Source organism: Lethenteron reissneri, chromosome 29 (assembly GCF_015708825.2).
Source record: "Lethenteron reissneri isolate LAM-NWPU_2019-01 chromosome 29, ASM1570882v1, whole genome shotgun sequence".
Classification (NCBI taxonomy): Eukaryota; Metazoa; Chordata; class Hyperoartia; order Petromyzontiformes; family Petromyzontidae; genus Lethenteron; species Lethenteron reissneri.
Window position 1 is genome coordinate 2993195 of NC_083807.1, and position 26267 is coordinate 3019461.

General features: G+C 50.0%; 1 protein-coding gene across 3 annotated transcripts in view; it reads left to right on the forward strand.

Moving 5' to 3' along the window:
* Positions 1–25678, forward strand: part of FZD3 (frizzled class receptor 3) — a 42851-nt gene extending 17173 nt beyond the window's left edge. For 2 of the 3 annotated variants that reach the window (XM_061562394.1, XM_061562395.1), the window contains exons 3-8: positions 8352–8548; positions 17182–17305; positions 18829–19728; positions 19945–20096; positions 20727–20984; positions 21735–25678. In XM_061562394.1, the coding sequence (XP_061418378.1) occupies positions 8352–8548; positions 17182–17305; positions 18829–19728; positions 19945–20096; positions 20727–20984; positions 21735–21906 (1803 nt within the window). In that variant the 3' untranslated portion in view covers positions 21907–25678. The remainder of the gene's footprint in view (positions 1–8351; positions 8549–17181; positions 17306–18828; positions 19729–19944; positions 20097–20726; positions 20985–21734) is intronic. The other variant, XM_061562396.1, reaches the window with a different exon arrangement.
* The last annotated feature ends 589 nt before the right edge of the window (positions 25679–26267 follow it).

Here is a 26267-nt window from a genome sequence, read left to right on the forward strand (position 1 = left end):
CTACTAACTCTTTAACTGTACCCCCCCAGCAGGTTGCAACAGGTTAAGACACTGGGTGCCATCCAATTAATGTGCACATCGTTAATCATTGAGGTTACAGCGTTGTGGGCTCTTAGGCTGAGTAGGTGGGGGGGGAAACCCGGAAACTACGGACATCTTAATGATTCACCGACGTCGGTGCTGCTGCCAACTTCTGCGGTGCCGTAACGCTGTTCAATCGGTTGTTTCTTCAAGGCGGCTCCGCCTTGAGCAACCAAATTGCCAGGTCTCAAAAAACCGAGCAAATCGGTTTAACCGCCCGTTCGCAAGTGGACATCTCTGGCTGCAGAGAAATGTTGCTGCATGCCAACCAGATTGCGCATCTGATTCCTCGGGTTCGGACCCGCCTCTGGACTCGTGGTGCGTGTGGAATATGTAGGGTTGCAGATTTTCCAGGAAACGTATATGTACGTATGTATACTCATAGTCTTAGGTTTTTTCGGTAAAGTCACGTAGGTAAAAAATAAATAATAAAAGATAAATAATAAAATAATCGAATAAATATTATTTCTCTTTTATTTATTTTTTTACCTACGTGAATAATAAAAATAATGGTAGAAATATTATTTATCTTTTATTTATTTTTTACCTACGTGACTTTACCCAAAAAACCTAAGAGTATGAATCCTTGCAGTCACGAAAGCTTCAAATCTAGAAGTTTGTATGTATGTTGAAGTTCTTTTGCACCGTACGTAGCCAACCATGCTAATCGGAGGTGTGAAACATTTACGGTGTATCTCGTCGTCATCATTGTCAGCCATGGTCAAATCTGCTGCTCTGGATGAAGGCCGTCCCAGTCTGCCACCATCCCTCACAGTCCTGCGAGATCATAATCCACCGACCACTTGCACACGAGCTGATCTTATCACTCCATCTCCTCGGTGGACGTATAATACGTGTCATTAATATTGACAGTCGGTGATCGCCCCCCCCCCCCCCCCAGCGACATGGCCTGCCCCCAAGCCCACTCAACTTTCTTAACAATTTGAACGATGCCATTAACCTGCGTATGCTATCCAGGCCATGTGTTCTTCAAAATAGTTTCAATTGGTAATGATTGACTTTACATGCACAATTCCCATGTGCATAAGATTCAGTGTGGGTTGGTGATAGTGGGGGAGCATAGAAGTACCATACAGCAATGGGTCTGCTGCACTGCCTTCTGCTGCCCACAACGTATCCCTGCAGCCTAAAACAGCTGTTTTGCATGACGACCACCCATCCAAACACTATCCAGGATCAGCACTGCTTAGCTTCCAAGATCTGACGTGATTGGGCGCATTCAAAACTGATTTGGTCATGAAGGCACAAACCTGCATGCATCCTTAAATCGGCCTGACGGATTCGATTCACGTGTCTCGTGTCTTGTTTACAATTCGCTTTTAGACGGTCAGAAGACTGACAATTGGCTTAAATGTCCTGGCTACGTCCAGACGAGTCACGGAGGGCGCTCCGGCAGCGCAAGGCCAATGGCAATGCTCGCGATAGCGTCTGCTCGATGCCGGCGGACGACAACGACAACAGAGTCGGACTATTAGCCAAGTAGGAAGATCTCGACTCGCGTTTATATTTAGCGGCATTTGCAGGATCAGCCGAAAACGTTTTTGGCGCGCAGCAGAATAATATATTTTTTTGTCATAATGGGTGTTGACAGGCGCTTTAAATACTTGTCACTGTGTCGCTCGTGCGGCCTTTAATCTCTGCACCGTCGAGCCGGCCAGCGCTTGCATTCTCAGGGTTTGGTTTCCGCGTCGCCGTAACGCATCCCTGCCCCGCAAACAAGCTCCTGCATTGACCGGCCAAATGTGGAGAGCGTGGAGAGCGTTGCGAGCGGGGTGTCCCGGCAACCCGGTCTTCTGTGAGACTGTTACTGTATGTAAACAACTGAAACGAGAAATGAACGGTGCTGCAGTTACGGTGTTGGTGGTGGTGCTGCAGGCATGAATGCAAAAAAAATACGTCTTCTTACTCTTTGATTTTTTCGGTAAAGTCACGTAGGAATCAAATATATCACGACGTTTCGGGCGCAACACAAGCGTCCTTCATCAGGTGGGAAAGCGTGGTCTGCTGCTGGGGCAGACTGTTTTAAAAGGTTTGAAATGGGTGCAGTCCAAGGGTCATAGAGAAGTGGCCGGGGCTAGTGATGTTAATGTGAGAAATTATCATGTAACTGTAAGATTGTAAAGCAGCCTCCTCGAAGAAGGCACGGAAGTGGCTATGTTAATGTGAGAGATTAGCATGTAACTCTCACGGCTCTGAAGAAGGGCTGTTGCCCGAATCGTCGGCCTATTATAATTCTATTTTTGTTTCTGTTACAAGGCAAGTGTTAATGACACACGGGCCCCAAGGATGAAATAACGATGATGGGATTTTTTAATGTTTCAAAAAGATGAATGTTTGAAAGGACAGAGTTGAGATTGCTTAGGTTGATGTTGGAAATATCTGCAGGGATTACTGATACTTAGAGGTGACACTTCGACAGTGTGGGCTTTTGTCGAGAATTGACAATGAAGATGTAATTAGATGGGCTATGACGATTAGAGACCCATAGCCCCATACAGAGACCAATAGACTCACACAGATACCCGTAGACATACACAGGGACGTTGAGAATCATACACTCACGCACAGACCCGTATACTCACACAGAGACCCACACAGAGACCCATAGATGACATGAGCTTGGAAGATGCCAGTGGTGCAGGGTGGGAGGAGAGGCAGCCCGAGGATGAGATGTGAGTGAAATACGAGGGCAATGTTGAGAGAAACGCAGGATAGAAGCCAGAGGTCGCAAACGGGTTTTGATTCCTTACCCGTACCCGGCCGCACCAGGGTCGCAAACGGGTACCCGTACCCTACCCGTACCCAACCGGGTACGGGTAGGGTACGGGTATCGGGTACCTGATTGCGACCTCTGGGATGAAGCCATGTTGCAGGCGCGGGTGGGTTGATTCTAGGAACTTGAATTGTGAGAAGAGACAAGACGTTGGGAAATGAGTGACAAACAGTTACTCACCAGTGACTCACGGTCTACCTATACCCGGCCGCACCAGGGTCGCAAACGGGTACCCGTACCTGTACCCGGCCGGGTATCGGGTAGGGTACGGGTATCGGGTACCCGGTTGCGACCTCTGGAGTGAGATACGAGGACGGTGGAGAGAGTGACGCAGAGTAGAAGCACTTGGAGGCAGAAAACCCGAGCAGTTGACCCCATGCGTTTAGTTTGTTGTCCTTCCCCCGCACATCCGATTAGCACGGTTGGCTGCGTACGGCGCGAAAGAAGCTCAACATGCATACATACGGTAATGGGGCTTTTGGCTTAAAAAATATTGACATCTGTGTACCTCGAGGTATTCTATGTGGGTCTACGTGTGTCTGTTTAAGTGTATGTGAGTATCTCTATGAGTCTGCATTTCAATATATGTCTATGGACTATGTCAGTATCTGTGAGTTTATGGCTCTGTAAGTGTACGCGTTTCGAAGCAAGGGTCGTGGATATTACTCAAGAAGAGCCACACATTATAAGGCAGGTACTTGTGGCTGAGAATCATGATGAAGAAGTAAAGACAAGTGTAAGCGACAAATGTGGCGAGTTCTTTTGAAACTCGTCGCCACTGCATGTGCAGTGCTGGGTTCGCGAATTGTCGGGGGAGATGTTTTTTTAATTAAGATAGTGAGCCGTGCTTGGCAAACGGAGGAGGGGGATGGGGTGCGGGTGGGGGAGTGGCTCTGCGGGTGTGGGGGTCTGGAGTTGGGAGGGGGGCGTTGTTCAGCAAGCCAGGCTTTTCAGCCCTGGGGTGGAGACATCTGATTTGGCCAGAGTTTGTGTTGATGGGGGATGGGAGGTGGGAGATGGGGTGGAAGAGGCAGTGTTTCTGCAGCCCGGAACCGCACTCCCCCACGTGTCACCCCCCCCCCCCCAGCCATATTGGGGTGCCCCCCCCCCCATCCCCGTGTCCTCCTCGTCGCATCCACTTTGCAAATACAAATTCAACCATCAAGGCACGATGTGCGTAATGGGGGGGGAGGAAACTGAAGTTGTTATTTTTTTTTCTGAGTCAGTCTGTGGGTCACAGCACTAAAACTGAGTCATTTTCTTCGGGCTCAGTCTAACCAGCAGTGACAAATCACTGATGGTATTTATGATGAGTTATGTACGCACCTACAACCTTTCACCTAGGTCAACAAAAAGGCTAACTGAAAAACTCCCATTTTCAGCGTGCAGAGTTTTTTGGGTAATTCTTTTGTAGCTGTTAGTTGGGAATGGTTTGTTCAAGCAATACAAATCCAGGAGACACCTCTGGCTTTGTCGGAACAGTCACACGGTGTCCCCAGATTCGGATCTTAGTTTTAGTCAAACAAATCTTAATCCTTGTTGCTGGGACGTGCTGCTGCTAGCTTGTGGATTCATGCGATCATAGACGGTGCCATTGTGGGTAACGATGTTCAAACACGACATGGGACACCTGATTGCAAGGCATCACGTCTGCATCGGCAGGGTTAGTCCAGAAGAACGGTGCGACAGGGCCATCAAGGAGGCTGTCTCTAGTGTGGTCCAATCAGTTTCAAAGACAATGCCCATAGTGTTATGATAAAAGCATGTTTGTTTGCATGTTTTACCACAAGCAATGTGTGGTGGTTAAAGCGGACTTGATGCCTCGCAATAGATGTGTTCTTATTTGGTGTTGGAACATCTTTAACGCCTCCTGTGTTTCATCGCCGGCAAGGGTAAAACGCCTCTTTTTATTTTTCATCATTTTGACACCGGCAACAAGCACTGATGTAATTTCGCACCCTGTGCAAAGAGTAGGAGGCCAGAAACGATTGTGTAAATCTCAGGCCTATCACGCGGAGTGTCAGCGACCTTGAAAAGTTGCACGGAAAATCTCACCCCCAGCGCTGTGTGGGCGCAAGGTAAACAACTCGCTGGGCGTTACCTAAACTGTGCTCTTTTGCTCAATTCCCAAGAACCATTGTGCTGTATTTTTTAACCATTCAGTTCCCAGACATTGTGTGTATGTTGAACTTCTTTTGCACCGTACGTAGCCAGCCGTGATAATCTGGAGGTGCGGGGGCAAGGACAACAGACTTAACGCAAAAAGCAGCTCTAAAGAATTGACTCGTTGAAATGAAGACTTCGGTAAGATGAGCTTTGTTTTCTTCATGAAAAAAAAATCGACACGTCTAATTGTGCTTTCTAACGACATTGCGTGACACGCAAGAGCAGTGTTTTCCCAGCCGTCTGTGCCGTCGGATTTCCTTGCCCCCTGTTGCAAGTTCTGGCGCGACAAAATCTTTCTTATTCTCCTCAGAAAGGGTTTTTCAGAAAGGGTTTTATTCGCCATGAAAGTTCGCACAGACAAGGAATTTACTTTGGCCGGAAGGTGCATACATTCAACATTTAGGAATCTTAAATCTTGAATAAGTGGTGTACAAGTTTAACTATACTAAAGGTACAAGTCTAACTAATACTAAGGAGCTAAAGTATGTAAAATTGAATAAAATAAAATCTAAAATATACAATAGCTATAATATACAATATAAAATTACAAAAATGCAAATTAGGTAACAGTGCAAATATGACAGGGTGTCATTGTGCAGATATTGTGTTAAAGTCAGTTTGAGCGTTAAAGTCAGTTTGAGCCCCTGGCCTTGTTGAAGAGGCCAGCAGCTTCTTGAGGTGCGGCCAGTGTTCGACAACCGTGTAAATCCAAATTGCGTTGTTTGGTATGTTTTATTCTTAGGGCTATATCGGCCCTTCGAGACCAGGGGTGGGGAACCTTTTTTCTGGCAAGGGACATTTGGATATTTATAACATCATTTGCGGGTCATACAACATTTTCAACTTAAAAATTTGCCTGTTATATTTGGTCCCACATTTAATTAACTCACCCCTAATGCGATGGCTTGAACTGCTTCTTTTTGGCGAGGCGTGTGATGTTAGCTGGTATTAATGATGTTTTGCTACTCGCAACTGTTTTTCCAGGTTTGCTCCTAAATTTATTGAATTTCGAGTCCCGCCTGCGGTTGCCTTGGCAGGGCCACACCAAATTATTTCGCGGGCCTTATACGACCCGCGGGCCGGGCGTTCCCCACCCCTGTTCGAGACTCATATCAAACGGGTACATTTGCCTAAGCCTCGAAGCTAAAGACTGGTTCGGTCGGCCACAGCTTTGATGGTGCTTTTGAAGGTCTTTCCCACTTTCACCTTAACGAGTCTCACTCCCTCTCTCCGGGCAGCTGTGTTTATGTGCCACTTTTCCCCCTAACGTGGTACGCAAACACAGCTGCGATTGTCACTTCGCTGCTGCCGAAATAATATCTGCTCGGGCGATCGCAGCTTCGCAATAGACTTTCTTCCAAGCCTTTCGAGCCTCACAAAGCCACCCGCTGCTGCCACCACCGCCGCCGCCGCGTGTAATTGTGCCGGGCAGACTCGGCAACCTTGACCTAACCATTGTAAAACGAAACGCACACCTGTACCACGGCAGAGCAGCGCAATCCCAGAAGCTGCCCCGGGCTGAATTGCTGTAGTTAGCTGACATGCGATAGCATCGACGGGTTGTTTTTTTTTTTGCCGACATACTTTAAGCATTCAATGAAGATTACGTGACGGCACGTTTTGTTTTTTTTCCCTCCCTTCCCTCCTTCATAATTGTAAAGCGAACCAAAGAAAATGTCCTAAATGCCCGGCTTAACGCGTCGTTGACTACCATTTTGTCGACCTCTTGCCGCCGGCACCTAGCGTTTCAGCCACGTTCGCTCTCAGCCTCCCCTCTCCGTAATCCCCCTTTGATGTCGCTTAATGCCACAACGTATGACATGTACGACAAGCGCGGTGGCGTTGAAATGAAGCCGCCGGTGTTATTGTAAAGGCACAGTGCGCCGTTGAATGGGACTCGTCTCTCCTCCTCCCCCCCCCCCCCGGTTTTCTGCCGCGCGGCATCCCGAGGGGCGTGTTTGTGCAAAGTCCCCGTAAAGATCCTGACCCGGGAGTCACCCAGCCCTGCTGCACCGCAACCCCCCCACCGCACTGTGCCGCCACCGTTGTCGCCACTCGGTCTGTGACACGGCAGCGAAGACGTCGTCTGCCCAGCGTGTGCTCTCTTGAGCCGGCCTCCCCGCTGTGGGGCAGCTTTAAATAAAATGCGGGCGCGCGCGCGCCCATCGCCCGCTCTCGGTTGTTGGAATTTTTTTTGACAACCTCGTGTGCAGCGGCTACGCGCAGACCTCTTGCGGCAGGGCCTGGCATCATAAACGGTCCAGTCGTATAATGTGTAGGTGTACACCGTTGAGCAATGATGTACACAAAAATGCCAGTTGTATACCCGAATGGTACCGCTGTTCTTATTATCCGTGCCCCAAAATTGATCCCAACACCTCTAATAATCCACAGGTCCATGCTTCCCATTATCCGGATAAGAGGAGTAACCATTAAGTCAGCTGTAAATTCATCCTTTCATCCACGGTAATCCGTGGTTTTGACGCCACTGGAATTATCCCCGAAGCAATCTTCCACGTGTGCATCACCCTAGTCTTAGGATAAATGTAGACAATAGGACCTGCCGACAGCATTCCCCAATCATCTTCACTGTGTACCTCGCTTTACTTCACTGTAATAGACGCTGCCGCTTCCTGGTTGTGACTTCACGAAAACACTCACGCAACTGTACAGCCCGTTTTTTGTCAATCCGCTGCTGGATTAAGGTCTCCGCGTGACGTATGAGTTATCGGGGGTTTGTGTGTGACCCCACTCAGTCGCCATCGCGGGTCAGTGAAGGGGTGACCTGCGACCGCATCAGGAACGACGTTAGCCGTGGCCACAAATCGAACGCCGATTGTTGCCGTCGTCGTCACAGCTCGGTCTCCACGGGTGCCCCTACCAAAATCCTACGATAAAAAAATAAGTTGGGGCACCACGGTGGCGATATGTTAACTCCCTAGCCTGATGTGCAGGAGGTCGTGGGTTCAATCCCGACCCCAACGCCTGCTGTATATAGTTTGCATGTTCTCTCTGTGGTCGTGTGGATTTTTTCTCCGGGTCCTCTGGTTTTTTTCCTCCACATTTAGAATAAACATACGTTTAGAGTATCTGGCTGCTGTACATTTCCACGTGATAAGAAATCTCCGTTGAGCTTTTTCATTTGTGGCCAGGTTGCTTTGAAAAAGAGCTGTACAGCTCAGTGGGCCTTACCTGATAAAATAGAAAATAGTTTAGTTTTTTTTTTATCTGCCGTTGCCCACCCTACCCGTGTCCTGATTACCCTTTGACCTTGTGACCCCGTGACCCCCCCCTCTCCTACTGCGTGCAGCCGTTCCACCCGCTGCTCAAGCTGGAGTGCTCTCCGGAGGCGCGCACCTTCCTGTGCGCGATGTTCGCGCCGGCGTGCGCGCCGCCGGGCCGCGTGGTGCCCCCGTGCCGCTCGCTCTGCGGCCGCGTGCGGGACTCCTGCGCCGAGCTGCGCGAGGTCTTCGGCATCCCCTGGCCCGACGAGATGGACTGTGGCAGGTGAGGGCCGTCCGTCCGTCCGTCCGTCCGTCTCCCTGCCTCCTGCATGCCGCGCTACCGCATTCAACTATTTTTTTTAACTATTAAAACTAAGGCCCCCGACAAGCGAGTACCGCTTTTTTGGGATATCAACGGCGGTTGTTCTACGGGGTGACTGTCGTGTCATAGGAATGTGGAATTTCCACCACCGTGAATGGAGATGAATGCCACCTGATGATCGTTGGTGCAGAAACACTTTGACTAAATAAGCAAAACAAATATTTGTTGGTGCCCACGTTTGTGATGCGCGTCTTCGCGGGTGATGCGCACTAACTTTTCTTTAGGATCACCGTTGTGTTGCTATGCATGATCACAGTCGCATTTGTAAAAACGAAAAGGAAACTACCGCATCCTGCTCATATTCGTCTCTTTCCACTGAACAACTTTTTGACCCCCGACGTTCCTAAAATCATCACACCTGCCACAAGGAATGTGGAATTCTCATCACAGGGGGAGTGCTGCAAGATGTGCATCGTCCCACGCATTTTTTGCAGTTGGAAACGGCTGACTTAGCTGTCAATGCCGGGCGAGGCCAGATTTATAACTGGGAATTTTAAACCCCCATCTTTCACTTCAAGTTATGCACACCCCCCCTGCAACTCGTGAAAGAGGGGTTTGGAAATTTCAATTTGCTTTACGTGGTTTAGAATACCCGACTTGATTTACTGACGGCGAGTAAACATTGCATGCTGTGCAATGTTTACCCACATGGGGCGACAAACTGTTTATAATAGACCAGCGACGTTCAGGAACTTGGAGTTTTGTCATCGTCTTACGTGTTTCGATCCCTCAACGTCACTTGAAATGGAGCGTTCGGGCACAGCACATTAAGCCTTCACGCGTCCCACTCCCAACAAGAATATCCGCTGCTACGTGGCTCGAAGGCATTGCCTAACACCGGCCGCTGAGGAAAGGCCGTTTCAGCTTCGCCGGTGAACCCAACTTCTTAGGGTCAATTCCGCGTCGTTTGGAGTCAATTTATTTAACAGCGCCAGGAATGCGCGACTCGAACGCTCGTTTCAAGGCGAAGTCGCAGATGGCGCAGCGTCGCCGCCCTTGGCACCCCGTTCACGCACAGCAACGGCTGAGCCTCCGTTGACGGCCCACTTGGCTATTTTTATTGCATGGTCGTCTATGCGGGGAAGCTCGATTTGGCTGTTTAGAACTCGTTTACTGCCCGCAATCCTCGTCGGTTTCCCATGGCGAGCAATGAACTTTTCATCGCTCGTTCTCCCAAAATGGGGGCACCGTTGTTTCGGGTTGGGGGTCGGGGTCTTTTTTGCCGCGCTTATTCTCGGCGCTCTCAAACACCGCGCCCCCCTCCCCCCCTTGTGTGTTTCTCGCGGGCCTTCGGCCTGCGTGGTGTTAGCGAGAGGAACTGCGGTCATCCATTAACGGATGTTTCTCCTAGATCAGTGCCACGGTCTGAACCCTCCAGACTCTCTATTAAATATTTGCCAGACGGCCACGGTTAATCATGTCCCGCGCGCCAACAGCGCGCGGGACATGTTGACGACACCGCCGAATTCTCTCTCCCGCGTGCACGCGACCGCTCGTAGATTGTTTATTTATTTGCTTGCGCCGATCGATCGAACGCGCGCGCGTGTGCTCGCGTTCCTTGCACGGGCTGAAACCGTCTCGTTATTTACGGGAAGTCGCTGAAGCGGCGGAGGCGGCGGCGGAGGACGGATATCTTAAGCGCTTGAGGTCACTGCGGCGACATTCCATTGGAACATTTGTGGAGGCTGCCCTGGTTTTAATAAACTGGGATGCTGCTGCTGTGGTGGAACGCTGGATGTGCCCAATCAGTTGGCTGCCAATTCTGATCTAAAATATTAATCTTTTTTTTATTTTACCAGGTAAGGCCCACTGAGCAGCTGTTTTTCAGAAGGGAACAGGCCACAAATGATAGCTCAACGGAAGTGGCTTATCGCGTGGACATTTATGGGAGCCAAATACCCGATAACCACGTTGATTCTAACAGTGGAGGGAAAAACCGGAGGACCCGGAGAAAAGTCCATGCGACCACGGGGAGAGAGAGAGAGACACACGCAAACTCCAAACATACAACAGGCGTCAGGGTTAGGATCGATTGCGTCTTGAGGCGTGTCAGTCGAAACAATGGGGCAAGTTTCTTGAATCGTTCCCCCCTCCCCACTGCCTCCATCCACCCCGCAGTATAAATGGGCTCACCGCAGTTGGTCGATAGGCAGGTCTGCGTTTGGTTTGAGTGGTACTTAACGCTGGCCAGCGCGGAATAATGGGACAAGATACCTTCCGAGAGGGTTCTGTTGAGCTCCCTCCTAGTGGAGACCTCTCTGCCAGAAGTGGAGCGAGCAAACAATTGCAGGGTCTGAACCTTTATCTTTTACCGTTTCATAATCAATCATTATAATTTCAGTCCCTTGGCAATGAAATGATGAAAGCCTCCGGAAATGCTGTGTCAGTCTGGCGGGTTGTTTGACCACACTTCATCACTTTAGTCTGTGTGGTCTGCTGGAGAGGCTGCCTAGGACCTGTTCAGATGTCGTTCACCACTGACGTTCATCGTGGCTGGGAATCGAACTCGAGTCGCTGGATTCAAAGTGCGGTGTGCCCACCACTGCGTCATCGCTTCGCACCTCACTGCTAACATTGGCTGGTACTTAACCCAGGAGAGCACTTGCTACGCCACAACAGAAGCCTCCTACATCGTTTTGGACGTTGGGACAATATCACGAACAAGTGTTTTTTGGCCAAACCACTTGCACGGGCGGGTGACACCCGGCACTGCCATCTCCTGGCCACGCATCAAGAGCCCCGCGCCTACAACACCTGGCAAGCCCTGGCGGTGGTCACCCATCCAAGTTACTCACTGGGCTCAAGCCTCCTTAGCCTCCTCGATCCGATGAGACTATGTTGTTGGCGAGACGCCGCACGCTGTTCGTTTTTTTATTTTGCTGAAAGTGGCACTCGCTCGACTGTCGGTCTCGGTGCCAGCCTGACCACTCTGCTTGGCTCAGAACTGTCGTTACTCTGCTGAATTAGCTGCGGGGGCCTGCGAGTGATCATCTCCCTGGCTTGCGCACGGAGCCCAGCTTGCGCCAGGTGCCGCGTTTGCCCTCGGCGTTCGGACCGTGCGTCTTCTTAAAACGCGTGCCCTCCAAGGAGTTCAGTTGTCTGGATTGTTTTTCTCTTTCTCTAAGATGGTGAAACTTTCCAGACGTGTGCGTAGGTGTCAGGGCGGAGCAGGTCTGGGGAGGGAAAAGATAACACAGAACCCTTCAACGTCTGGTTGTCGTAACAAGTTGGTGTTGAGTGCAAAAAATATACCGGGTTGGCCTGAAAGGGATCCATCCATTATGTACGAATTCTAATTAGACGGTAGTTTGAGCAGGGCTGATAAACTACATATACACACATTGGGCGTAAGGTTTAAAAGAAACAAAAAAGTTAAAAGTGCAGCCCCGCAATTACTCGCTCACCCCACCACTGACGGACGGGCCTACCTCTACTTAAGGGAGAGATCAAGAGAGCACTTGTGGAGGGTAATGGGCCTACTCTTCTATGCCGGCCAGATGTTGGGAGTATTACGCACGGAATCAGAATTAGAATATTGTTTTTATACTGGAGGAATCTGATGAGCTACAAAGCTCTTTTTCACAGATGTTCAGATGGGGCAGGTCACAACGTTACAATAACTTTACCTCACCGCATGCCAGCTGCCAATCGCCCAACTGGTACGTACAAAGAAGCGGGAGGAATTAAGAAACTTGTTTCAACTGCCGTGCCGGGAGGTCTGATGGAATCGAAGCATCGATCTCCGGTATGCGGATTAGCGTGGTTGGCTGCGTACGGCGCGAAATAAGTGAAACATACATACATGCAGGCCCAAGTGTGCTTCCCGTCATCACACCATGTGTCCAGAGGGGATTGTTCATGCGGAGTCAGGTCCGTGAAATATCTCAGTTGGAGGGTTTGGGGTCGGAGTTGGCGATAACATTTTTGAACTTCACCTCAATCGCATGCCGCAGCTGATGTGTTGTAACAGCCGATGCTCTTCCATGTTGATTTACTTTAGCCTCTTTGTCATCGCAGACACTCGGCAAATTAACAGATGCGAGACCGGTTCTCTTTTCGACAACAACAACATCAACAACGGCGACGATGACGGTTTCAGGCCGTCTCTCCTGGCCAGGAGTGAGCGAGCGAGCGGATTAGCCGTCGTTAAGAGGCGTAAGAATGCCAGGTGTTTTGTTTGCCGTTGCTTTGACACAGTTGACAAGCCACGCAAAAAAATCCTTGCCTCCGTCCGCAAGCCCTTGTGGTTGACAAGAGGGGGGGGAGGCGACTCCAGCTTGCGCCAGTGCGCGAGTGTATGTACGCAAGTGTATGTACGCAAGTTGAACTTCTTTCGCACCGCACGTAACCTACCGTGTTGATCGGAGGTGGTCCGTTTGGGGAGCACTGAGCATAACCCCCCCCGCCAACCCACCTTTTAATTCGTACCATCCTCGTATAGTATTGAGATGCTAGAAATGGAGACATATGTGAGATGTAGTGAAATGACAGTAGATATTTACAAACTAAACTTAGCAAATAATGTTTTTTAACTAAACTTTTTTATTTTTTTCAGGTAAGGCCCATTGAGCTATATAGTTGTTTCAGAAGCGACCTGGCCACAAATGATAGCTCCAACGAAGTGGCTTATCACGTGGAAATGTATAACAGCCAAATACTCCAAACACACGTTGATTCTAAATGTTGAGGGAAAAATCGGAGGATCCGGAGAAAAATCCACCCGACCACGAGGTGGACTTACAAAATCCGAACATGCAGGCGTCAGGGTCGGGATCGACCCCCGACCTCCTGTATACCAGGCAAGGGAGTTCATATCTCACCACCACGGCACAGCAAAGGGTAGCCACGTAGAACAGAGGTTCGAGAAATGTCGACAAAGATAAGAGAGATTTAGTTAAGATGAGAGAAAACATCTAGACAGGATATAGGGAAATGAGAGCAATCTAAGGCAGATAGAGTTGTAGCGAGATGAGCGAACAGGCATCGAAAATAGATTGAGATGCAGGGTTGATGAGAAATCTGGACAAAAATAGACATAGTGAGCTGATGGTAGAGCTGCAGATAAGATACAGTTGAAAGAGATTACGGTAATCGGCTTTTCATATCAATTCTCTTGGTACGTTCATGTAAACTTGATGCGTTCTTCAAATGTGGCGCGACGTCTCACGTAGGACGCGGCGACTTCATCGCTTCTGTGTTTGCAATGTGGTTGCGTGTTACTGAGCAATTAAAATTAATTGCCGCCTGTATCTACGATCATTAACGCGGTACAAGGCGGGGAGGCCCAACCCTGCCCTCCCACCACGCCTGGACAACCTAACCCCTTGGAGCCTGGCGGGGGATATCGGCAAGAAACAGTGCCTACTCGGCCCTTTGCATTTATTTATTGTTGCTAATAAGCACCAGTAACAAAGGTGTCCGTGCTCTTTATCTTTATAAATATAGCACGATGCAGCCTTCTCACTAATAAACACATTAATTCAGTCTCGCACGTAAAAAAACAACCAGCCCTCTTGCATTGGCGGTCACGTGACACCATCCAGCCAATGGGTGTGTCGTTGCTCACGCAACATCAACACGCTTCAAACGAGTTTGTGTGTTGCAGGGTAACAAACAACTTTATTTTTTCAATATTCAGTTTAACACGGAGGCTTTCGTGACCAATATTATCCATACTTGAGGTGGGTTTTTTTGTTAGATCGCGTAAATATAGAGTAAATGTGTCGTCAAACGCGCCACCACCCAACACAGCCAATTGGTAAGGTTTGTCACGTAAACAGAACGTGCCAATTCGATACTGGTTCAGCACACCGGTGTGTTGGAGAGTAAACCCACAACATTTACAATTCGAGTTCAAAAAAACCTTCATTATGAATTGTGAATCGAGCACGACGTTTCGCCGGTAATTATTGCAGCCTATCTTAAAACATGGATGCTGCTGCTGCCGTGGTATCAATGGGTACATTGTAGTGCGTCGATCGGCAGGTCGCGCATGGCGGGGTCAAGTGTGGTGGGTCCTCCCACGTTTGCCAAGCATGGTAGAGCAGGCCACAATACACTCTATAGCTATCACTAGTCGAGGCCCTGTCACCAACAGGGGCATGTGGGCATGACATTTTGCAAGGTTGCGCATTTACCATTCCATCACGTGTCTTAAACGCAGCAACGCGGACGTAAACTTTTATTGTAAGCAACATTATCGCGTGAAAATTGCTCCATTAGGCTCGTGAGAAACACTGCCTCACATTTTGTGTTATTACCAGCTGAACGGTGAGTGTCACCGTGCTGCATGTGCAGTCGTACGTATGTTGAACTTCTTTCGCACCATACGTAGCCAACCGTGCTAATCGGAGGTGCCGGTGAAGGACAACAACACAAAAAGCAGTTCTGAAGAAGTGAGTTTGCAATCTAGATTTAAAAGTGCATAGCTTCAGTGGCTTCCCAATATCGGAAGGTAGACCTTTCCAGAAGGCCGCAGAAGCGCATTTGAAAGCGCGCGACGTGGTGACCGCCTTTGTTCGATGACAATAAAAAAGCCGCTGCTGCGAGGATATGGCGCTGGTTCGAGTGATGGTTCAAGCTCCTTGACGAGACCAGCAAGGGTATTGTGATTAATTTGTGGCAAGCACTCTGTGTGTAACGAGTGCGACAAATACCACCACCTTTCGTTCGACGGTTAACCAAACGCCGCTGCTGCTGCGAGGATGACGACCGGAGCTCGCGTGATGATGGTTTATGCTCCTTGACGAGATCAGCGAGGTATTGCGGTTCAATCTTGATTTGTGGTTCATTTGTGGCAATCACTTTGTGTTGCTGCCCGCTTCACACAGCCCCCACTCGCTCACACGTCCACAACTTACAATTGCCATTGAAGGATAAGAGGTAAGGGTGCAGCCCCTGCAAGTGTTTTTGCTCAATACTGCTGTGTGAAGGCTTCCACTCGTGGGAGCTCTATAGAGCTGGAAGGACCGATAGATGAACACACAAACATACAGACGGATGGACACACGAATGGACGAACATACGGACGGACACATCGATGCCGGACGTACGAACGGACAAACACATGGACGGATAATCACATTGATAGATGGACTCTCATGGAAGGATGGACGAACGGATGGACACATGGATGGGACAGAGTGTCAAGCGGGCAGGTGCACGGATTGTCACGCAGACGGTCGCACGAACGGACGGCCGTGCGGACAGACAGCCGGCTGGGAGGGGGGGAGGCTAAGAGGAGGAGGAGGGGGGACGTGTGAAAGTGAAGTTTTTTGTCGTTCCACACGGCTGGGTTTCTAATTAAGGCCGCGAACGAGAGCGTGGTACCAGGGAGGCGCTAAACATCCGCTCTGACTAATGGTGTCCGTTGGCAGTGTTTGACTCGTGCCCCCACCACTCCCCCCCCCCTCCAGAGACTCGCATGTGCCTCATTTTTCTAATTAAAGTAGAGTTTAATTGATCACATTCACCTCCTGTGCATGCCTCTGTATAAATGCGATTTCACAGGATTTGCTCAGCGTGAAATTATTTCATTTTGAAACGGAAATGAAACTGTTTGAAGGCTTTATTATTGCTACTATAGGAGCGGGCATCCGAATCGTAAATCGCCCGTTTACCAGCGCACGGGGACACGTGGCTCGCGAGTGGATTGATGGAATGCTCTTATCCAGGCTTTACATTTTCACTTCAGATTTGCTTTTACAAAAAGAAGTTACGTGCTCAGGTGTTGACATTTTAACCGACACACCCAGAAATCGCTTTGCCTCCCCCCTCGTCACACACACATACGCACGCACGCACTCAAAAGATCGTGACTGCAGGAATCCATACTCTTTTGTTTTTTCGGTAAAGTCCCGTAGGTATAAAATAAATCACCATTTATTTTCTTTCGGTAAAGTCCCGTAGGTATAAAATAAAATAAATCACCATTTATTTTCTTTTATACCTACGTGACTTTACCGAAAGAACCAAAGAGTATCTGTTTCCTTGTTATTGCTGTCTAAAATTTAGGAATTGCATTTATTCACCGCTCAAATTAGGCAGCCGAAACTCAGAGCCGTTTGCATCGCTCGCAGAAATCACAATCGGAATATTTATTTTTTCCGGAGAAATCCCATGAGGTGTAAAGCTCTATTTCACAGATGTCCAGTCAGGGCGGGTAAGCAAGTTACAACAACAAGCAATACAAAAACACGATTGGAGTGCAAAGTATCAGAAAGGTAAACAAATCAGAAAATAAATTACCAGGTAAGGCCCACTGAGCTGTATATCTCCTTTTCAGAAGCGACCTGACCACAAATGATAGCTCAATAAAGTGGCTTATCGCGTGGACATTTATAGGAGTCAAATACCAGAGGAAAATCTATTTAACCACGGGGAGACAAAGAGAGATACACGCAAACTCCCAATATACATGCGTCATCAGGGTCGGGATCGAACCTACGACCTCCTGCCTACCAGGCGAGCTAGTAAACATCTCGCCACCGTGGCGCCCACAACTTAATTGCACGCCTGCCGTTGCCGTGGTCCAGGCTGGAGGAGTGCGACGAGCCCTACCCCATGTCGCCGCGGCCGGTGGCGAGTGGCGCGACGCCGCAGACCACCCAACACTTGGCCCAGCGCGACTACGGCTTCTGGTGTCCGCGCGAGCTCAAGGTCGGTACCAATGGCAGTGGATCCGGGGGGGTGTGGTGGCGGTGGGAGGAGATGGGGGGGGTGTGCGAGGCTGTCCTGGTCACCAGGAGTGGGTCGTCGCCCTGTCTTTTGTGGGCGCCACGGTGGCAAGATGTTAACTCCGATTTGAAGCTTTCGTGACTGCAGGGATTCATCTTCTTGGTTCTTTCGGTAAAGTCACGTAGAAGGGAAATAATACAATAATAAAAATAAAACATAATAAAATAATTATCACGACGTTTTGGCCACAACGCAAGCAGCCGTCCTCAGGTGAAGAACAGGTTTGTCGGAAAGACAGCGTCTGAATGGGCTGTTCTTCCAACAGACCTGTTCTTCACCTGAGGACGGCTGCTTGCGCTGTGGCCGAAACGTCGTGAGAATTATTTATGTTTTATTTTTATTATTGTATTATTTCCCTTCTACGTGACTTTATCGAAAGAACCAAGAAGATGTTAACTCCCTTGCCTGGAATGCAGGAGGCTGTGGGTTCGATCCCGACCCTGAGGCCTGTGTAAATGGAGTTTGCATGTCCTCCCCACGGTTGCGTGGATTTTCCTCCGGGTACTCCGGCTTTTCCCCTCCACTTTTAAAATCGACGTGCGTTTTCGAGTATTTGGCTACTATTAACTTCCACGTGATAAGCCACTTCTTTGAGCTGTCATTTGGGGCCAGGTTGTTTCTAAAAAAAGAGCTATGTAGCTCAGTGGTTCCACATACCGGGTAAAATAATACAAGTTTAGTAAAAAAATGTATTTGCTTAGTTTAGTTTGTAAATATCTACTGTCATCTCACTACATCTCACATATTTGTTTACATTTCTAGTATCTCAATACTATACGAGGATTGTATGAATTAAAAGGTGGGTTTTGTTCGGGGGGGGTGTTATACTCAGAGCCCCCCAAACTGACCACCTCCGATCAACACGGTAGGCTACGTGCGGTGCGAAAGAAGTTCAACTTGCGTACATACACTCACGCACTGGCGCAAGCCGGAGCCACCCCCCCCCCCCTCTTGTCAGCCACCAAGGGCTTGCGGACGGAGGCAAGAAAAAAATGTAAAAAATAAATGAGCGAAAAAATTTACTTTTGGACCCAAGCCTTCTTTAACGCTGCCACCTTGTGGGGAAAGAGGACGCGTGATCTGTGCCACGGCAAATAGAGCCCGGGTCGGCCTGTGTTCCCACACGCACGTCCACTGGAAATGTCAGACCCCGTGCCGGATATCAAGCAGCATGCTCCGGAAAGACGTGCGCACTCGAAGCAGCACAACCGTGCAAACCTCCGTGGTAATACAGGCCCATTGTAAAGCCGTCCACTCATCTGCACGAGCCGATTTTCATCCGCGGTGGACGCATTTTCCCCCATTGGCTACTATTCCGCTTTGTTTCGACCTCGTAACTTCTTCGCAAAGGTCATTGGGAACAGAGAAACTAAACTTTAGGATGTCAACGCCTGGACAGATCCCGCACACCGCAATGCCGTGACCCTCGCCGCGTGAACCCGCAGGTCCCGTCGGGGCTCGGCTACTCATTCATGGGCGTGCCGGACTGCTCGCCGCCGTGCCCCAACATGTACTTCAGCTCCGGCGAGCTGGAGCTCACGCGTTACTTGGTGGGCGTCATGTCCGTCGTGTGCCTCGTCGCCACCACCTTCACCTTCCTCACCTTCCTGCTCGACCGCAAGCGCTTCCGCTACCCGGAGCGGCCCATCATCTTCTACGCGACCTGCTACGTCGCCGTCTCGCTCTCCTTCCTGGTCGGCTTCCTCCTGGACGACTCCGCGGCCGCCTGCAACGCGCCGGGGCTGGCGCCCGGCGCCGCCGCCACCGTCACGCAGGGCTCGCGCAACAACAAGGCGTGCACCGCCGTCTTCATGCTGCTCTACTTCTCCGCGATGGCCGGCGCCCTCTGGTGGGTGGTGCTCACCATCACGTGGTTCCTGGCCGCGGGCCTCAAGTGGGGGCGCGAGGCCATCGAGAAGAGGGCGGCCGCGTTCCACGCGCTCGCCTGGGGCCCGCCGGCCGCGCTCACGGTGGCGCTGCTGGCGCTGAACAAGGTGGAGGGCGACAACCTGAGCGGCGTGTGCTTCGCGGGCCTCTACGACGTGACGACGCTGCGCTACTTCGTGCTGGCGCCGTTGGGCGTGTGCGCCGCCGCGGGCCTCTCGCTGCTGCTCGCCGGCATCGTGTCGCTGAACCGCGTGCGCCTCGAGATGCGCCACGACGGGCGCAACCAGACGAAGCTCGTCAAGTTCATGGTGCGCATCGGCGTGTTCAGCGTGCTCTACCTCGTGCCGCAGCTGGCGCTCGTGGCGTGCCTCGTGTACGAGCAGGCGTCGCGCGCCGCCTGGGAGGCGACGTGGCTGCGCGATCGCTGCACCGAGTACCGCATTCCGTGCCCCTACCAGGTAGGTGCGGTGGGTAAGGGCGGGCGCGTTGATCGTTGGCAGCGATGCCTCCAGCGATTCGATGGACTTTCGCGGCCCTGAGCCGATTCGCGAATTTTATTTTATTTTCCCGTCTCGTTTGCGTGGTTCCGTTTGCGCCGGCGGCCTTGACGACGATCGACTCTCGCAGAAACGCGCGGTGACGTTTGGGCGCGTCTTGTGTCGACCGCGACGCAGGCGAACCAGCCGAAGCAGCGGCCGGCTCTCGTGCTCTTCCTGGTGAAGTACTTCACCACGCTCGTCGTCGGAATCCCACCCGCCTTCTGGGTCGGCAGCCGCAAGACGTGTCTGGGATGGGCGGCCTTTCTGTCGGGACGACGGCACAAGCAGTGAGTGCCGTCCGTCTCCCGATCTGGACAGCCGGCTCTGTTCACCCACACGCTCATATCCACACTCGCACAACAAATGTAACAACAGATTATATTCGTATTATCTACGGCAGTGGTTCTCGACCGGGGGTACGCCTACCCCTGGGTCCACGTGGCAATGTTCCAGGGGGTAAGTGAGGTGATTCATAAATGTGTGAAATTATATCACGCGTGAGTCATTGGTGAATAATCACGTATGAATCCATATGGTCACTTTGATTGAAAACAATGCGGTTTCTAAAGATTAACCAACGAGCACGGCCAAATGATGGTTGCGCAGTTACTAGTGAGTTAGGATACCTCACAAGATGGACATTTGGTTAAAATATCAATGTTCATTATTCATACATTTATTATCTCGGAAGCATGTTGGGTCAGGAAGGGGGGGGGACTACAGTAGGCAATTAAGGTTGAGAGTAACGACTGATCTACAGGACCCCTTGTTACCGCTTTACCCTTTCCCGCGATAATGCAGTCGGTGTTAAGATGTTCAAACACCAAACAGACACCTATTGCAAGGCATCAAGTGTGCATTAACCACGCAGGCTTGTGCTAAAATATGCAATCCCTTTCCCCCTCCCACCCCGCAAGGGCGGTGGTTAACGAGAGCCGCCGGGTGCTGGAGGAGTCTCACGACGTCTGCTCCCAGACGCTGCTGGCGTCCGCGCCGCGCAAGTCCCGTGGCACCTCGACGCAGGGCACGTCCACGCACGCCTCCTCCTCCAACGCGCTAGAGGAGGCGGCGACGTCGCCGCCGCCGCCGCCACCGGGGCTTTGCGGCAGCAGCAGCAAGCCCAGCAGCCAGCACAGCCGCGTGAGCGGCACGCACGGCAAGCCGCCCGATGCCAGGTTCGCTCCCCCGGCCCTTCCGCCCGTCCCCTCCCCCCCCCCCCCGCCCGCGGGAAGACTTTCGCGGCGCTGCGAGAGCCAACGTTCGCCGTTTTATTTTCGTAGTGAAGTCGGTCGGGAGGCGCGGTGGCCCGGTCGATGTTTTGCCTGCCGCTTGCACCACCAGCGGGCAGGTTTAGAATAACCGCTGTGAGTGATAATGACACCTGGGTTGTAGCGCGCGGCTATTGCGAGGGCGCAGCGTTTCGCACGGTGTTTTCGCGCCTCCGATTCGCGTGGTTGGCTACGTATGGTGCGAAAAGACGTTCTGCGTACATACAGTTATGTTGTGCAGAAGTGTCACAGTAGGGGGCGATGTGCTCTCCTTAGTGAGTCATTTGTGGGCAATGTTTCAAATTTGGAACGTAACACTGCCTTATACTTTCTCTTATAGCGTCACGAGATCTTTAACTTCCATTGTGAAGCGGACCAGGTTAATGCACCCTCAGTATTAACCAGGGAGGCCGCTGGGCACCAACCGCGAACCTCTGCAACAAGCGGCAAACGCGCGACCGCCCGGCCAAATCACCGCTGCAAAGCAATTTGTTCGAGAAAGCAAAACCCTGGTACCGGTTTCGACCCTCCGGGGGCTCATTGGCGGAGCCAGTCAGGCACGTTAAACAAAAAACCGCTGCGGTTGCCGAATATTGTTGGCGAGAGCGCGACCCTCCTTGGGTGTGACGTGTGCTGCGTTTCTCTTGCCCGCCGCAGCAGACACACGCCCAACAGCAGGCGTAGCGCGACGGTCCTCCCGTCCCCCGCGCGGCACAACAGCTGCAAGAGCAACAGCAACAGCCGGGAGCTGCCGGGACAGCCGAGGCACATCACTCTGGGCGCCAACTCGCCGCACCACCACCACCACCAGGACAGCACGAGCGCGTGACCTCCGCTCTCTCCGCGCTGCCCCGTGAGGACTGTGCTACGTCATCGTCGCCGCCGCCGTCTTTTCGCCACGTGTGAAAAAAAGTAAACAGAATGTGGTTGCACTAACAGTCGCGCATCCTGGCGAGTGGGCGTTTGGGACGGCGTTTTGTAAACCGCGCAGGCTAAATGGTTTGCCCGTGGTCGAATCGGCCGGAACGCGCCCCAATCTTGGACGCGAAGCGAGGTCGAGGCTGGATAGCGCTTGGATGGAATGGGCGGTGACCGCCACACATGAAACAGGTGTAGGCTGCCGCGGGCCTAACTTGTCAGCAGAGGAGAGTGCGACAAATCCCATCGTTTACCTGCACTATGCTCCCAACGTGAAGGTGCGCTGCCAGCCTTCACCACTCCACAATGACCAGCGTGGCGAATTGTGGTCGGTTAACCCACACGACACTGCACGGGGGGGAGGCCCTCATCCAGAAGTGGTTTGGCAAAAGCACTCAAGGGTTGAAATAGTGCTAAGCAGTACGTATGGACCATGCATCTGATATAGATATACTGCCCGTACCAATTATGTACGAGTGGAAACGCCACCATCTACGTCATCGAGGTCTAATTGCCGTCAACTGACAATAATTCCATTTTTCATGGTGAGAAATGTTTTGATTAAGAAAAACTGAAAAATATGAATGTATTTATGCTGGGGAGTTTTTTTTTTTTTACACTACATGCAAAGTTGATGCATTTGTTTTATTACCATGGTACGTTTCATGCTTTTATGAGATAGAGTAATATGTAAAATGGTTGGCCATTTTTGAAAGAAATATTTTTTAATTAACAAACTTAACGTACAGTGTACACACCCTGGGCCTAGTGCGTGTTTAATGGAATGTAATATTTTGCCTACTGGGGAAGTCGCCCCTTGAATTAGAGCCGTAGAGGTCAATGTTAAACAAACTACTCGCTGCTGCTGCTGCGTTGCATAAGCACAATCAACAGCGACAAAAAATCTCAACGCGTTCCGTGTCAATAACACCCGTGGCCTTAAAGGAAAAATATATAGCAGGTGACGTTTCAGGGAGTGGCCCTTTTTCAAATGTATGTGTGATGAAGAAGGACCATTGTCTGAAACGTTTCTCATTATTTGTATTTCCTTTTAAGGCCGCATTGTTATTGAGAAATGCGAGTTCCTTTACGCAAGTCAATGGGGCTTTGCTCGAGAAATAAACTTCTAAACTTCTCAATATTTGTATGCTGGGGTGGGGGGGTGCTGTCGTGGTGATGTAATGGCACAATAGGCTTGCCGTCCAGAGGGTGGCCTGCCTGCTTCTCTGTCCGCCCAGCAAGTTTAAACGGAGATCCGGTCGATCGGCCGGTGACGGGGGGGGGGGGGGTAAAGTGTGGGAAGAGTGGACCAACACGTTCCTTCGGAGCAGAGGTCGCAACCGGGTACCCAATACCCGTACCCTACCCGATACCCGGCTACCCGTACCCAGCCGGGTACGGGTACCCGTTTGCGACCCTGGTGCGGCCGGGTACGGGTACGGGTAGACCGTGAGTCACTGGTGAGTAACTGTTTGTCACTCATTTCCCAACGTCTTGTCTCTTCTCACAATTCAAGTTCCTAGAATCAACCCACCCGTGCCTGCAACATGGCTTCATCCCAGAGGTCGCAATCAGGTACCCGATACCCGTACCCTACCCGTACCCGGCCGGGTACGGGTAGGGTACAGGTACGGACGGGTACGGGTACCCGTTTGCGACCCTGGTACGGCCGGGTACTGGTACGGGTAAAGAATCAAAACCCGTTTGCGACCTCTGCTTCGGAGTGGGCAGGTAGGAACTTGGTTGGACAGCGCATTCGTGCACGACAGAAAGCTCGCGGTCACGTGACGCACTTCAACCAATCCGGGAGCGTACATGTTTGGGAGGTCTTTCTCTGCCAGCAGGAGAAGATACCAACTCCGTAAAGCACCCGGGTCAGGAATGTATCGTAGACCCCTCAACTGGATTCTCAAGTGCAGCTAGCTGGTGGGACTCACAGTCGTCAATGTATACCGGTCAGCTGACGTAAAATGTTTATTGATTTAAAAGCATTCATATGTAAATTGAACAGATTGTGTGAGGATACTTTGGACTACAATACAACACTTACGTTTGTTGTCATTCAGAAGGTTTGGAGAGAACGTGTTCCCTTTTATTTTGTACATGTTATAAGGTGGTCTTCAAATGACTTGCCTATTTACAAAATACCTTCTATTAACTTTGCTAAATGATTGTCTGGATGCTATTTGTATAATGACTTTATTTTCTTAGGTTTTTTCGGTAAAGTCACGTAGGTAAAAAATTAAAATTAATAAAATTAAAATAAAATAAATAATGCTGTGACGGTTCCACCTGAAGACGGAGGCTTGTGTTGCCTCCGAAACGTCGTGATTTTTTATTTTATTTTTATTTAACTTTTATTAATTTAAATTTTTTACCTACGTGACTTTACTGAAAAAACCTAAAAATATGAATCCCTGCAGTCACGAAAGCTTCAAATCTAGAATGACTTTATTGTTTCGCAATATTTTTTAAACTAATTTATTAAGTCAAACAAAACAATTTGACCATAATTTCAGATAGGATGAAAAGTGGAATATAAGTAAATGTGTTTGATGAGATTGAGTTGTGGCGCAGTGCATTGCACCCTTGTGTTGTCATTTCGGTGAGCTAAGTTTGATTCCTGGCCTGGATTAACATCGGTGGCGAGGTGATATCAGAACCAGTTCTGGCTACTCCCAATTCAGCAACCCTCTCTGACCCACGTGGTCCAACAAATCCTCCCCCAAGATCAACGCAATTTATTGACAAATGGACTGTAAATTATGATATATGTTTGACGTCTGAATAAAAATTGTTGGGGTTTTTTTTTACAGCTATAACATCACGTTTCCGTTTTTGTTTTCATAACCGTCTCGAATTTCTGTTACTACTGAGCTCACGCACACACGTGAATGTATACATGTTATGGTAACAAACCTTCGTAAAAAATTAAGACGTTCATTGATTTGCTTTTGTCTGATATTGGCACTAAATGTTGTACTATGTATAAATGGGTAAGATGTGTATGTATATATATATATACGTTCGTGCTTATCGTGGATGAAAACTATGAGAATGTCGGTGAACGGTCGGGAGGGATGTGTTCCCACGTGGTATATACGATTCGTGATTTTTGACCAAAAAAACGGCTGTTGCCTTTTTTTATATAATAATAATTGGGAACTCTTAATTTGTAAAATTGTATATGTTAAGCAAACTAAAACGAGATGTTTACTATGTGACTTTTGTACACGGGGATCCTTGTTGCAAAGGTTTCGTCATCTGTTGAGACACTGTAGTAAATGAATGTGTATGTATGTATGGCCGTTTGTACTAGATTTAAAACATAAAAGTTGTAATACCTGAATTTACGGCAGTTGTGTGAGTTCTTTGAATACGAAAAACCTGCGACATCCACGTCTTTGCTATTGCATTTCAAGGGGGGAGCCGATTTCTTACCGGTGGCAAGACCCGGAGCGCCGATCCCTGGGATTTTTAATCCAGCTTTCGCCCACCCGTCATTTCAATGTGCAGTGCGAGTTGATGTCCTCACCGCAGTCAACAGCGAGAGAGTCGCACGCCTTGCTACTGGATCTCGTCTGCCAGCCGAGTCGTGGAAAGCTCCATGGGCATTCGTCGGGAAATATGTTTCTGACTTTTCTATCGCATTCATTTGTTTTTTGTTGTTGCATTTAACTTGAATAAACTCCCAGCTATGGAAATGAATCGGTAGAGTGAGATTACCTGATGGGTCGGAGAGCACGTGGAGGGGAGTCTTGTAACAGCGAGATGAGAGGGGAGAGGTAGGAGAGTGTGTGGAGGGGAGTAGAGTGAGATGAGAGGGGAGAGGTTGGAGAGTGCGTGGAGGGGAGTAGAGTGAGATGAGAGGGGAGAGGTAGGAGAGTGCGTGGAGGGGAGGTAGGAGAGTGCGTGGAGGGGAGTAGAGTGAGATGAGATGGGAGAGGTAGGAGAGTGCGTGGAGGGGAGCAGAGTGAGATGAGAGGGAAGAGGTAGGAGAGCCGGTGGAGGGAAGTCGAGTCCATGGGTCTTGTTCTTACAGGAAAAGTTTAAATTGCATTCGGTTGAACTCTCCTGGTGTGTTTTAGGCCGGGATGTCGCATTTTGCTTTGCTCATCACAGAGTCCCTTGATGATAATGTCTACGCCAGTGCATTCTGCTGAATTAAGTGGAACATACCCTGGTGTTACCAAATCAACCGTAAGTGTTTAAATTGAACAAAATCAAGGTTCGTTCGTTTTCAAATTACTCGGTGATGTTTGCGTTGGCAGT